Source organism: Balearica regulorum, chromosome 2, assembly GCF_011004875.1.
Source record: "Balearica regulorum gibbericeps isolate bBalReg1 chromosome 2, bBalReg1.pri, whole genome shotgun sequence".
Classification (NCBI taxonomy): domain Eukaryota; kingdom Metazoa; phylum Chordata; class Aves; order Gruiformes; family Gruidae; genus Balearica; species Balearica regulorum.
In genome coordinates, this window is record NC_046185.1 from 32,794,544 (window position 1) to 32,808,266 (window position 13,723).

The following is a 13,723-nucleotide window of genomic DNA, read 5'->3' on the forward strand; positions in this document are numbered from 1 at the left end:
AAAAGACAGTAAAACAAACAAAAACCACCCACCAAACCCAAACCTTTAAAGAGTATTCTATTAAGCTGATAGTCCAGACCTAACTTTGTTGAGTTTATATAGCTTTTGGAGAGGTTTTTTTTAAGATAATCCTGGATTAAACAAACATTTAAATATTTTACCTATCATGAGAAGGAGAAAATATAAAGATACTGGAACAGAAACCAGAGTGGCAGGCTTACTGAAAAAGGTAACTAGCAAAGACAAAAATAACCCAAGTCAAAGTCTGATTCTGCCATCAGTGTCCCTTGTTATATGATGCAATTACACAGAAATAAAGGTGTGACTATACTCAACTAGCTCTTTTGTAATTGGTTGGGTAATAATAGTACTCAAGATACAGTGCTGTGATTTGGCACAGACTAACCACACATTTACATAAAGTGAGGTTATAGATGCTATAGAAACACCCCAAATAAAGAGAGCGAGCAGAGTTCAAGTGATAAAGCAAGCACACATACAATTTTGGGGGATGGGGACCATAAACAGCCTTTTACTCTACTAAAATTAACAGCGCTATTTTCCATCACAAAGAGATGTGTTTCAAAAACCAGCAAAAGCCTCCATAATTGTTTTAAAATCAAAAGAAAACAAAGGAAAAATAGAAAAAACAGGTACAAAATAGAGTGGAAAGGCTGAAATGGATTTTATTTCACAACACAGAAGAATTAAGAAGGAAAGTGTACTGAAATAAAGAAAAGCACTGAAGGAAAATAAGGAAAACCAACTCTTTAATGTACTGTAATTACTTATTCCACTATTACCTTTTTCTGCAACATTTTATTGATGGTGTTTCATGGATCATCAATAAAGTAACACTATAAAAAGCCCTAGAATCTTATTTCCTTCTGGTGTTTGTGCTAGATTGGCAGCAACTAGTCCATGACAAAAGGGCAACCAGTTGAGCTTGAAGACCTGATGCAAGAGCAAGGAGGGGGGGGAAATAATTAAAAAAATTTTGCAATAATAATGTGTTAACTTTGGAAGGAACACCAAGTGAAACAAATGAATAAATAATTAAAGGATAACAGTATTTTCAAAGCAAATGGACTATTTCTGTTACCAAGATGATAGGGCATTTGACAGCTAAGACGACAGCAAGGCATTCTGCTTCCAAACCATAAAATGTGAGAGTTAATATTACACTAATGAGCCACAAGCATACTTCTGGCTTGTTATTTATTAACACTAATAAATGAGCTCATAATACTGATCAGAAGTTTTGTTTTTTTTCTTCACACATCTCACAAAAGAATTTCAGGTGACAAGTACTATGATACATATGGTAGAAACAAACAGCTGTGGCCACAAAGATGTTTTGTTAACTGATGATTAATATATTCAGGAAGCAATCACACTATTCATTAGTAAAAGTTTACAAACATTAAAAAGTGCATAACATTTGAAACCAACAACACCACAAAAATATATATAATATATATACTATATATAAAGTGACATCACCTCCTGTTAATAAAAGAAAACATATCTTCTGACTTTGTGATTGGTGCTTATGTGATTGCCATGGTTTACTAGTCAGTTACTCTCTTTACTCACCTTAGTCACACAGAGGTGTGGCTGCCCCATTTTGCAGTATTTGGCCTCATATACGACCTTGTTTATTGGGGCAGGATTGGGGGGGGGGGGGAAGGAAATCAATCAGCACAGCTACTGCAGAATAGGTTATTATTAACTCAGATATTTCAATGAAGGTCCAGTTTGGACTGTCATTTTGGAATAGCTGTATCCTGGTTTCAGCTGGGAAAAATACAGTCTTTTGGGTGCTAGATACCAAGTCTCTCACGTCCCTCTCCACATCCTGGCCAAAAAGCTGCTGTAGCAGCTTCTAGCACTTGGCTGTACCTGGTGCGTCAGTAACAGGCTACTGGCTGTGCAAACTCAACAGCCTGATCAACTGAGGCAAAGGCAAGGGACAGAAAAAATAGTCCCCCTGGCTGGATCCAGCCCATGATCCACTAGCTGGACTATCCTGCAATCTAAAACTCATTCCAGAATACATAAGTGGCAACAACCTACGCCAGTTATTCTCCCGTGTGTAAACAAAGGCCCATCTTTAATAATGTGAACCAGGAAAATCTCTAGCACCACGGAATTTGTTTGAATTTTAACCCATATAAGGTTATAAATGTATTCTTAAAACTACCATAACAATAAAATGCTTGGACTAACATTTTAAAAAAATATCTCAGAGAAAGATTAAGAAATTGGGAGTAAAATTAGAAAAATGGGGAAGAATAACATAAAAGATTCCATTTGAGTCTCTGATATGCAACTAACTACAGGCAAGTGGCAAAACTGTACCAAGGACACAAAACACGCTGAAGTATTCACATTAACAAATCGTTTTGAAGGCTCATCTAGTGACAAATTAGAGTGTTGCTGAGTCATTTAGGTTTAGGCATAATCAATTTAGCTGTTGACGTTTTAAATCTATCATGTGCACATCACCACATTATGCAAAAAACCAGCCCTTTCAAAACGCGTGGTAGAAAAATTCACAGTAACAGAAATATTCCTCATAAGCAGTTGAGAAGGGGCAGTGTAGAGCATCTAAGTTGTACAATACAAAAACCATTGTAAATAACAGAGCTGTAAAACAGACGCAAAGTTCTAAAAACAGTGCTTTCTTTACAGTTCTTTTAATGGGTGAACACTTTGGCCAGAGAATTTTAAACTCTGAGGATCACACCAGCCTTTTCTTAAGATACACAATTAGATCCTCTGACTTTTCAAAGGCCATTTGCTACAAGATTTACCTGTTCTACTTTCTAAAAGTGTTCCCATCAAGTAGTCATTATGAAGGGATCCATCTGATGACACTATCCCAAAAAATCAATACATGTTCAACCATTGCTAATGACAGAGGTAGAGAAAATTCTGTCTTCTGCCACAGCTTGTACCCCCATTTTTAGCATTGTGTTGAGTGGGTTCCAGCAGTGAAGACACATGCGCTTTCTTTTCCACCAGCTTGCTCATGGAAACAAATTTGTTCCAGCATGCTCTTGTAGTCTGAAAACATCCAGCAGCTGCTGCAGTCGGTCAAAGTCGAATGTCAGCTTTCTTGCTTTGCTGCCTCCCCTTGGGCCTCCCCGGTTTGCTCACTTGGATTTCGTTGTGCATCTCCTTCTCCTTCTATAACATACAAGAAAAGGACGAGTGATGTACCCTAAAACAAAGAAGTCTTGCTCCCATATTCCCAATTGTTCATCCACCAGTCTCAAAAACAAAGTAAAAAGAAACTGAAACTGAAATCTTGCATTAAATATTAAACCTTTTACTACTAAGATAGCCATACTTTGCATCTCGAGACACCTTCAACAACAAATTCCTAGTTGCAACCACCATTACCATTTTAAGTACAGGCTTGAAGTAGCTAGAAGTTAAAGAATTTAACAAAAATAGTAGGGTATTTTTGACAATTTATTCACTATGATACTATGACAATATAAGAGAAAAAAAACTTCATTACGCCAAGTCTGAACAGCATTTACTATAAAGACACACGGCTTCAATAAAAGCAATAGTTTGTGAAAGCTGTGTTTGTTCTGTACGTCCATTTTCAGTACCACGCCCCACGGCATTCAGTCCGGCTGTCTCACTGCAAACCACAGAATGATCTGAGGAATAGAAAACATCTTACAGTGGCACAGTGAGCAGACAACTCATAAAGGCTGTCTAAAGAAGGCTAAGTAGTGCATTGACAATGGTCTATTAGTACCTATATGCAAAGTGTTGTATTTCACCTAATGGTTAAAGATCTAGCAGGTTCAGAGAGCTGGAAACTAAGTGCAAGTCAGTCACAAGTCCCTGAACACTGGACTAATTAGCTATAGGTACATAATATGGAAAAACATTAGGTAAGGAATAATCTTAATACAGAAGCTGTCTCTTGTATCTTGCAAGGATTTGTATTGAACTGGCTTGATACAGTAAAGAGAAGAAAATTCCATGGACTAAGGTGTAAAGAGGTCTAAGTAGGGGTAGTTGTACCTCTTAACTTTAATATCTAGATCTTTGAAAGGGAGGCGGTTTGAAAGGGCTGGTCGAATCTGGCGAATCAACAAATGATTACAGGACTGGTGCTACAGCCAGGGGTTCGGCTGCTTAGACCATGGGACTTGCTTTGAGAAACCTGGTCTACTGGGGGCTGATGGGGTCCGTCTGTCGGAGAAGGGGAAGAGCATCTTTGGTCATAGGCTGGCCAAGCTGGTGAAGAGGGCTTTAATCTAAAGTTGCCAGAGGAGGGGAACCTCAGTCCATCCCACTCCTACCAGTTTGATGCCAGTGCCAGCAATAGATGCCCAGAGCTGGGAGAAGGATCCCAGGTCAGCAGGAGATCACCTGAAGTGCAGCACAAAGGAATTCAGCCAGTCAGTCAGCTTCATTGGGGGCCCGACTTAAATGCCTGTATGCAAATGCACCTAGCATGGGGAATAAACAAGAGGAGTTGGAGACCTGTGCACACCTGCAGGGCTATGATCTTACTGGCATCATGAAGATGTGGTAGGATGGCTCCTATGACTGGAGTATTGGAATGGAAGGATACAGGCTCTTTAGGAAGGACAGGAAGGGGAGATGAGGAGGGGGTGTCACCCTCTATGTCAATGACCAGCTGGAGTGCATGGAGCTCTGCCTGGGGGATCTAGATGATCTTTAAGGTCATTCCAACCCAAGCTATTCTGATTCTGTGATGAGGAGCTGACCAAGAGCTTATGGGTCAGGATTAAAGGGAGGGCAGGGACAGGTGACTCTGTAGTGGGGGTCTGCTACAGGCCACCTGACCAGGAAGACTGAGCAGATGAAGGCCCCTATAGACAGATAGGAGCAGCTTCACGTTGGCACACCCTGGTCCTCATGGGGGATAACACGGCAGGGCACAAACAATCCAGGAGGTTTCTGGAATGCGTTGATGATAATGTCCTTCTCTAAGTGATAGAGGAGCCAACAAGGAGAGGTGTCATGCTGGACCTTGTTCTTGCCAACAAGGAGGGGTTGGTGGGAAATGTGAAGCTCAAGGGCACCCTTGGACGCAGTGACCATGAAATGATGGAGTTCAAGATCATTAGGGCAGCAAGGAGGGTGCACAGCCCTCTCCCTTCAGGAGAGCAAGCTTTGGCCTCTTCAGGGATCTGCTTGGTAGAGTACTATGGGACAAAGCCCTGGAAGGAAGAGGGGGCCAAGAAACCTGGTTAGTATTCAAGGATCACCTCCTCCAAGCTCGGGAGTGATGCATCCCAACAAAGAAAAAGTCAAGCAAAACCACCAAGAGGCCCCCATGGATGAAGAAGAAGCTCCTGGGCAAAGTCAAACAAAAAAAGGAAGACTACAGAGGGTGGAAGCAAGGGCAGGTAGCAAGGGAAGAATACAGAGAAATTGTCCAAGCAGCCAGGGATCAGGTTAGGAAAGCTAAAGCTCTGATGGAATTAAATCTGGCCAGGGATGTCAAGGACAACAAGAAAAGCTTCTATAGGTATGTCAACAATAAAAGGAAGACTAGGGAAAGTGTGGGCCCTCCCCAGAAGGAAACAGGTGACCTGGTTACCTGGGATATGGAGAAGGCTGAGGTACTCGACTTTTTTGCCTCAGTTTTCACCAGCAAGTGCTTTAGCCACACTGCCCAAGTTGTGGAGGGCAAAGGCAGAGACCAGGAGAATGAAGAACTGCCCACTGTAGGAGAAGATCAGGTCTGAGACCGTCTAAGAAACCTGAAGGTGCACAAGTCCATGGGACCTGATGAGATGCATCCGCCAGTCCTAAGGGAACTGGTGAATGAAGTGGCTAAGCCACTGTCCATTGTATTTGAGAAGTTGTGGCAGTCCAGTGAAGTTCCCACTGACTGGAAAAGGGGAAACATAACCCCCATTTTTAAAAAGGAAAAAAGGAAGACCTGGGGAACTACAGGCTCGTCAGCCTCACCTCTGTGCCTGGCAAGATCATGGAGCAGATCCTGCTGGAAACTATGCTCAGGCACACGGACAATAAGGAGGTGATTGGTGATAGCCAACATGGCTTCACTAAGGGAAAACTATGCCTGACAAATTTGGTGGCCTTCTACAACAGGGTTACAGCGTTGGTGGATAAGGGAAGAGCAACTGGCATCATCTACCTGGACTTGTAGAGCAGGTTGCTCAAAGCTCCATCCAACCTCACCTTGAACACTTCCAGGGAGGGGGAAGTTCCCCTCCTGAGCAACATCGTCTAGTGAAGGGTGTCCCTGCCTATGGCAGGGGAGTTGGAACTAGATGATCTTTGAGGTCCCTTCCAACCCAAAGAAGTCTAGATCAGTGGAGTCTAAGCTTTTTTTATTCCTTTTTTGCCTGGTCTTTAGTCTGTTTATTCTGACTACTGGGAAGTCTTTAATATCCTTCATACTATCTAGGCAAGTCAAGCTTTCCTGAAAGAATTATTAAAAAAACAAAAACCAAAAAAATCCGAAACTGAAGAGAAAAACTTGCAGACTATTGATGTTTAAATGAAAAATCATCCTGGACACAACGCCCAAATATTTCACTACCTAAATGTTAAATGTAGTGCACAAAGATTCAGAGAAAGAGCATTATGGTTCTAATATATCACTTCTTAAAAGATTCTCTCAACTCACTGAAAAAATTCACTAGTCTAAATCCATTTTAATCTATAATACGCTGTCTTGGTACTACAGACTCTGTCTTTCTGCTGGCAGAGCTCTCCTACCAAACGTCTTAAAATATGTTTACTAAAATAATTTTGCTTCTGGGTTCCAAGAATCCCAAACTTGCCTAAGCACAGTCTTGAACTATTCTTCCTTAAAAATATGATGGCTATAAGCTCTTAAGAGTAAGAGTTGCAATTCTTACACAGCATTTTGAAATCAACAGGCAGTATTAAAAAACCTCAAGCAAATAATACGATACTGTAAGCCATAATACAGTTGGGTGAGCTGGTAAGTTAGCAACAATTACTAGTTCTTCTAATACACAGCTTTTAACTCATTTTTCTTCCTGTAACATTACTGACTTTTCAGTATCTATCAGTATTCCAAATGCTTTCACCTAAAAAATTTCTACCATTAACTAAAATCACTTTTAATCACAAATTCTACAATCAGTCCTTCATTCCAGTTCTGTATGACTTTAATGCTTCTACTATCCCCAGTTTTTTGTAGATGGTTGGACCACTACAACTTTTACAAGGAAGTCTCCTTTCCACTTCTGCACTGGATCTGCGTTCTGTGGCATATCTGCAGACACCTAGAAAAGCAGCAGTTTGTTTTAGAGATTAGACTTGCAGAGAACGGACCTTGTTCTTCATTGTACTTTTTCCTTACTACTTTATTTAGCTACAATCACCTGTAAGATGAACTGAATATAAAGTTTCTTGGAATTGCATCAGTTACCTTGAGAGAGAGTTGACCAGATGAGCTACCTACTCACATCCCTACTAAAAAACTTTCTTTTGCCTCCTGTCTTATGATTTCTGTTGCAGTTTTCTATTTATAAGATGTATGCAGTGTTGCTTTTACTAAATTTAGATAAAATGTGTTGCCACAGTGTACTTGGAACCTATATTTTGAAGTTTGGTAAATATATCCGTTTCACAGATATTAGCAGGTTAGCTTATTATGGACAAAGAACACTGAAACAGTTGTTTTGAAGGGAGAGTATTATACAGTAATTATATGTATTATACATAATCATGCAGTAAACTCTTGATTAGCTGTCATTGGCTCATCAATGAGGAGATTAACCAGCACTGTCTTCAGATATCAAATAGTACATGACAGAAAATATATGGTCATTGAACAAGGCCTCGCTGCCTGGTGCTGTTCAAAGCTGTTCCTGTTCTTTGCGGGAAATTTATCTGCAGACTTTTTAAAGTGCATGTACTAAATATGCCTGGGTAGCATAATTTACATATGTTTTATAATAACCTTTTTTTTTTTTAATGATGTGCATTATCCTACTCTGCCATTACTCCATGAAGTTGAAAGCAAATGTACTTGCACTTTTGCAAAAAAATGCATATAGCTGTAATAAGAATAAAAGGGAAAAAAAATTGAAACTTGATGTCTATATTTGTATAATTAGGTAGTACTTAGCATAAATTGACATGCAAATTGAAAGTAGTAAGAGATAACCTCCAAACATGTATTTTCCTCCTAATCCTGTCAGGTGTGAGGCATATATGCATCCCGTAAGCACTAGTATATTCTAAACTGGAATTTGGGATGCAAAAAATTTTTGAGCTTCTCTTTGGTTTCGAAAGACATGATGGGATAATACACTAATACTCACATGAATGATAATACAATGCATTTTTCAATATTTGTGGTTCTGAGTCTTTTATCCAGCACCTAGGTGTACTAATAATACAAAAGTTAAATGTTTTCATTGTATCTAATTCAAACTGCATAACCTCCTGAAGAAGTATGCAGGTGTTTTTGTGTATCTGCTACCTAAAGTAATTTTGTGAGCAACTCTGTACACTTTTCTGCAATGATTAAGTTATCCAAGCTGCAAAACAGGTCTCCAAGAAAAACTAAATAGACTTCTGAATTAAGTGTTAAAAATTAGGCTAACAGTTATTTAAACCATTCTCATCACTACAGAGCTAACTAGTGCATGTACTTAAATGCATATCAACATTTACAGGCACAAAGTCACATTCTTTTTATAGCTCATAAAAGAACACAGTTCTGGCTTACAATCACTCCAACAACTTCACTTAAAAATAAGGATTTTTTTATATCTTCTAAATGGACAAGATCAAAGGCAATTTTAATAAGTGTTAATTTGAGACTGAAGAAAATTCAAGCAAGAAGGAAGGTTGGCATTCTGCATTTCAAATGCCACCTACTTTATATTTTTCCAACATTTTACATGTATCCTCAGATTAAAATAAATAGACACACCTACACACATACTAATAAAGCTTTTCTTTTTAAACAGAAAAAAAAAAAAATTAAAGGCCCTCCTCACCTAGAATTGTATGCATCTAGAAGCTATAGGCCCCAAACTGGCCACTGCAGAAGGAATGACTTAGGATGTGCATTAGTCTGAAAGCCAAAAAAAGAATCACCCTCCCTCCAAACAGCCCTACAACCACCCAAATGTCACACTGCCCACATCTGATTGATGAGACTGCCTCTCAAAACTCTTGCTGTCGTCTCTGAGAAAAATAGATGCACAAACAGGGCAGCTACTTATCAACAGTTTGTTCTTTGCTGCATTCGTTTTCTTCTGCTATTATTAAAATAAACATAAGATCTCTTTCCTAAGATCTGAAAAGGGCTTTGAAATATCTCTAAGATCCAGTCATTAACCCCCATGTAACATAAAAATAATTACACAGCCACACTCCTATTTTTATTTAATATAAGGTCCTTTACTATACACTGAAGATGCACAAACAGCTAAAAATTTTGGCAATATTAGAGGTGAAGCAGAATGAAATATCAGCAGAAAGGGGAAAGAGACAATTTACCCAGAAACAAAGATCCAAGTAAAACAAAGATAAATAATAAAGATTTCCTTATTTTCTTCCTTATACTCGATTTTCCCTAAAATTTATCCTGACATGGACTCTGCCACTAGGCACTCACTGCAGAATGACTTTTCCTTTTTCAGTAATATGTTGTACTTGCAAATTACCACCCTTCCCATTTATGAAACCTGGGCTTCTTATTGCAGGCAACCTCTACTGATCTTCCATTATCAGAAAGAAATATTTTTGTTGCTGAAGGACAAGGGAATAATGTGTGCACATAAACAATGTTTTGTGTAATACTCTTTTCATTTTAGTTTTAAGTCATTATATTAAGAGACCAAAATGTACTCACCTGCTTTGTTTATATCAAGCTCTGATAACTTTAAGGCTAGTTCACTGGAGTTCCCGCCCGGAGAGGACACAAGTATGTCATGTAATGCATTTCTTCTACCTGTTCTTCCTGAAGCAATAAAGTCTGCATATGTAGATTCCACATCAGTCATTGCTAACAAATATCCACATAGCAGTACCTGGGTGGGAGAAAAAAAGAACAACACTTAGAACATCACAAAGACAGATGACGTTATGGAACAGGAACAGAAGAACAAGAGGGTTCTCATTGAGTAGATTAGCTATGCAGTGAGTGGCAAATGAATATGCCTCAATTTCAAAATTTGGAGAAGTTAGAGACAAAACAGTAGAAAGCAAAAAAGGTGCGTGGATTTTATGCAATCTATATTCAAAAGTATTTTAAAAAATTTTTCATACTTCATAAAGTGCTAGTGAGTACTTTATAAAAGCAATGATCTCAGCAACATAATTTCTTTATAAGAGCTGTCTCTGCTTTTAATATTAGCTGGGAAGTAGGAGGTAGGTAGGGGGTGGAAGAAAGTTCTTTTCTGCACAAGATGCAGAGCATAAGGAGTAAGAAAGTACAAACTGATAATGCTTTTGCATGCAGAACACTATACTCATGCACAGGCACAGCTATGTTTTGTGTATTTTCCTTTCTGTTAGTATGATTAGTGTTGGCATTGCATATAGACCTCTTAAAAACTCAACTAATTTATTTTGATGTGGTAGTTGCATCGAAGTGAATGCATTACCATAAAGTCACTGAAATGAGTGGAGACATGCTAACAGAGGAAGCAGAACAATAACGCAGAGGTTAGAAAGCAATGCTCTGTAATGTATATATAAACTCACAACTTTTCATTAGCAAATAATTTTTTCTCATATTATGGAATAATGTCATCATGTGCATTAATGTAAGATCTGACAAAGATACAAGGAAACTCCTATTTCAATCTTAGTACGAGAAAGATTTTCATCTCTGCTGGAGTATCTGTTATAGATATAACCTGTTCGGATTTTTTTTTCTTTTTCTTAATTTATAGAATTGTAACCCAAGATTGGGGGCACGGGCATAAGGACAACATTGCACAGTTGCTTACAGTGCAAAGCTTTAGCTATTATTATTAAAGTAGCTGAAACGTCACATTTGCATAGTATAAAATTATTTTAAGTCTGTTCCTACTGCAGTTGCTGTCCACTGAAGAAGCCCCTGAAGTTATCACAAACATTAACAGCAGCAAAAGATTCAGTTTTCTCTCTTTAAATGAAAAAACCCTATTTTTTATAAACACTTATTTTAAAAATAGATCAATAACAGATAACAGCTAACCCTTCTGCACCCTCAACTCTGAATAACTTCACAACTCCTGTCCATTCTTCATCTTCATTCTAGCCTTCACCTCCCCAACTTCAGTCAGCTGTATGAGGGTGTACATATGATGTGTCTGAGAAGCCAAGAAAAGGGTTCTACATCATATTTTATTTAGTCTAAATATAACTATAGCAAGTATCGTTGCAAAACTGACTTAAAAAGAAGTTCATTGCTGTGAAGCTTTGGTATCCCATACCAAATACTGAATAGCTGACAGGATAATTTTGCTCCTGTGAACAACCACTATGAAACAGGAAACTGCTTTAAAAAAAACCCTAAGCACAACACAGCAAAACAACCAAAACCAAAAACCAAAACCAACCCACAAAGCTTAACAACAAACACCTAGTGAATGGAAAGAGGTCAGCACTGACAGAAAGCCTGCCTGACACACAAAATAGTGTAGTGCCTCTCAATTAACAAATGCTTTCGTGAACATGAGAGCATGTGCGTTTCTTCCCATGAAGTGCCCTCTTTTTGAAACACTGCAGGAATATCGAAGCAAATGAGAAGTCTACCATTTGTTCTTTGCCCAAGGTGCAGACATCTCAATGCCAAATATATCAACCATGTAGTAATGAAGCACGTAACTTGCAAAGGTGAAGGGAAACATTGAGGACAGATGTGATAAGGTAAGAAAGTAGCACAAGTTTTCAGACTTATCTAATCTGTTCACTGAAGAATATCATCCAGCAAGATCAGGAGATGAAAGATTTTAAGTGAAGCTTACAGGAGTTATATTTGTTCATGTCTGTTACTACAACTGGCCTGTAGAAAATGAAGTGCAAAACCTGAAAGTAATCAATGTACAGGATCGGATTTTGTCATTAGTGTACCACCAGTCCAAAGTCATTATAGCGATCACTCCTACCAAGACATTAATTTATTTTAGCGTAGAAAAAAACACCACAGAGAAGAACATTCTTTCGCTGCTTTGGAAGCTGCATATCAGTGCATCAGGAACAGAATAAGCAGAGAAGACTGACTACAGTGGAACAAGCCATAGGGCTGTCAGGCTGGCAAAATGAGCAGTGCTGTACTCCATGAGCAATTCCCTGGACTGTATAAACTGCACTCTACAAAGTACTCTTATTTAAGATTATATTATTCTTGAAAAATTCCATAAAACATGGAGAGCACTGGGGGAATTCTCAAGCTTATTTAATTTTAGTGATGAAACAAGCTATAAAACCATAGGAAAATGTGCTTGTGGAGAATTTTATTTTAAAGGTTCATTTTCTATAGGCTCAATATGGCATTACTAACAACATTCTGATCAAAAAAGAATGTTACCAAACATACATTTGTTAACACTTCCAAGTTTTCCTGTCTGCATCTTCTCCTAAATGTCAAACACCATTCTGTTTTGTATTGGCATTATCCTGAGACATTACTGCATAAATATGGAACTCTACTGACATCACCCAAGAGGTCCCCTTCCAATGAATGGCTTAAAGCCCAGCAGTCTGTAATTATTCACTGAACCAGTCATTAAAGAATTACCATTCACTCCAAAAAGCCTTTTTTCCTTCAGTCTCTGTGGAAGGAGTGCAATTTCCTAATAATTCTGTGAAACATAATTTGAATTTCCTAACTAACTGCATTAACAAATATTCCTGTGTTAAAGATTGTGGTCACAGTCCCACTACTTCTAGTAATGTATTAATTTTTTTTTTTAAGTTGCAAAAACAATATTCTGCTACATGGCATTGAACTGAAACAAGAAGGCTGCAAATCTCACTGCTTCTGCCAACTGAACCAGCAAACTAAAGAAAGCAATTCTGTGAGCAAAAAGACTAACGAAACCTGCTGTGGCAGGGTTGGATTCCTTGGTAACTGATAAGATACTATCCCATCTGAAGTCTCCCCCAGCTGTGTTTTGTCTTTCCCCCCATGTAGAATCACTTTGCCTGATAATGGGTTAGAGTTTGCCCTGGGGATTTTTGTATGGCATTTTTCCTTTCCTCAGCTTCTTAGTTGCATAAAACTTCTAGAAATGTGGATATTTTAGACTTCTGTCTCTTTCCCTTCCCAAATCCTTCCTCCCAAAGGATGTTGTGCTGAAAATTAGTAGAGAGCACTTAAAGAATTATGGAGGATGATGAAGGTAGATAGGCATAGCTGCTATCTTGGATTTTAGCCAGTGTAACAAGACATCTCTGTATTATTAATGAATATTCTGGATAACATATACTGCTACACCTACAAAAGGCCTACTTCTATATCCTATGCAAATGAAGTTTTACAGGAAAGCATCATATGGAGTAGAATTAATATCCAGAGCATGCAGGAGGACAAAAGAAGGATGACCAGAACAGTATAATTTAATAGGTACAGAAAGAATCAGTATTTGTGTTTTCAGAAAGTTCCCTTAATACTTCTTGATCTCCACAATCCAATTCTGTGTTAATTTTTCCATTTTCATGCTATATATAACAAATCCTATACCCCAAGTTTCTGAAGCTAACTGTC

The 13,723-nt window shown here is 38.4% G+C and overlaps 1 protein-coding gene across 4 annotated transcripts in view; it reads right to left on the bottom strand.

Moving 5' to 3' along the window:
• Nucleotides 1-666: 666 nt before the first annotated feature.
• The window catches only part of PKIA (cAMP-dependent protein kinase inhibitor alpha), a 46,260-nt gene continuing 33,203 nt past the window's right edge, over nucleotides 667-13,723 (bottom strand). For all 4 annotated transcript variants that reach the window (XM_075743847.1, XM_075743850.1, XM_075743848.1 and 1 more), the window contains 2 exons: nucleotides 9,878-10,055; nucleotides 667-3,192 (listed from right to left, as the gene is read on the bottom strand). In XM_075743847.1, the coding sequence (XP_075599962.1) occupies nucleotides 3,113-3,192; nucleotides 9,878-10,028 (231 nt within the window). In that variant the 5' untranslated portion in view covers nucleotides 10,029-10,055 and the 3' untranslated portion in view covers nucleotides 667-3,112. The remainder of the gene's footprint in view (nucleotides 3,193-9,877; nucleotides 10,056-13,723) is intronic.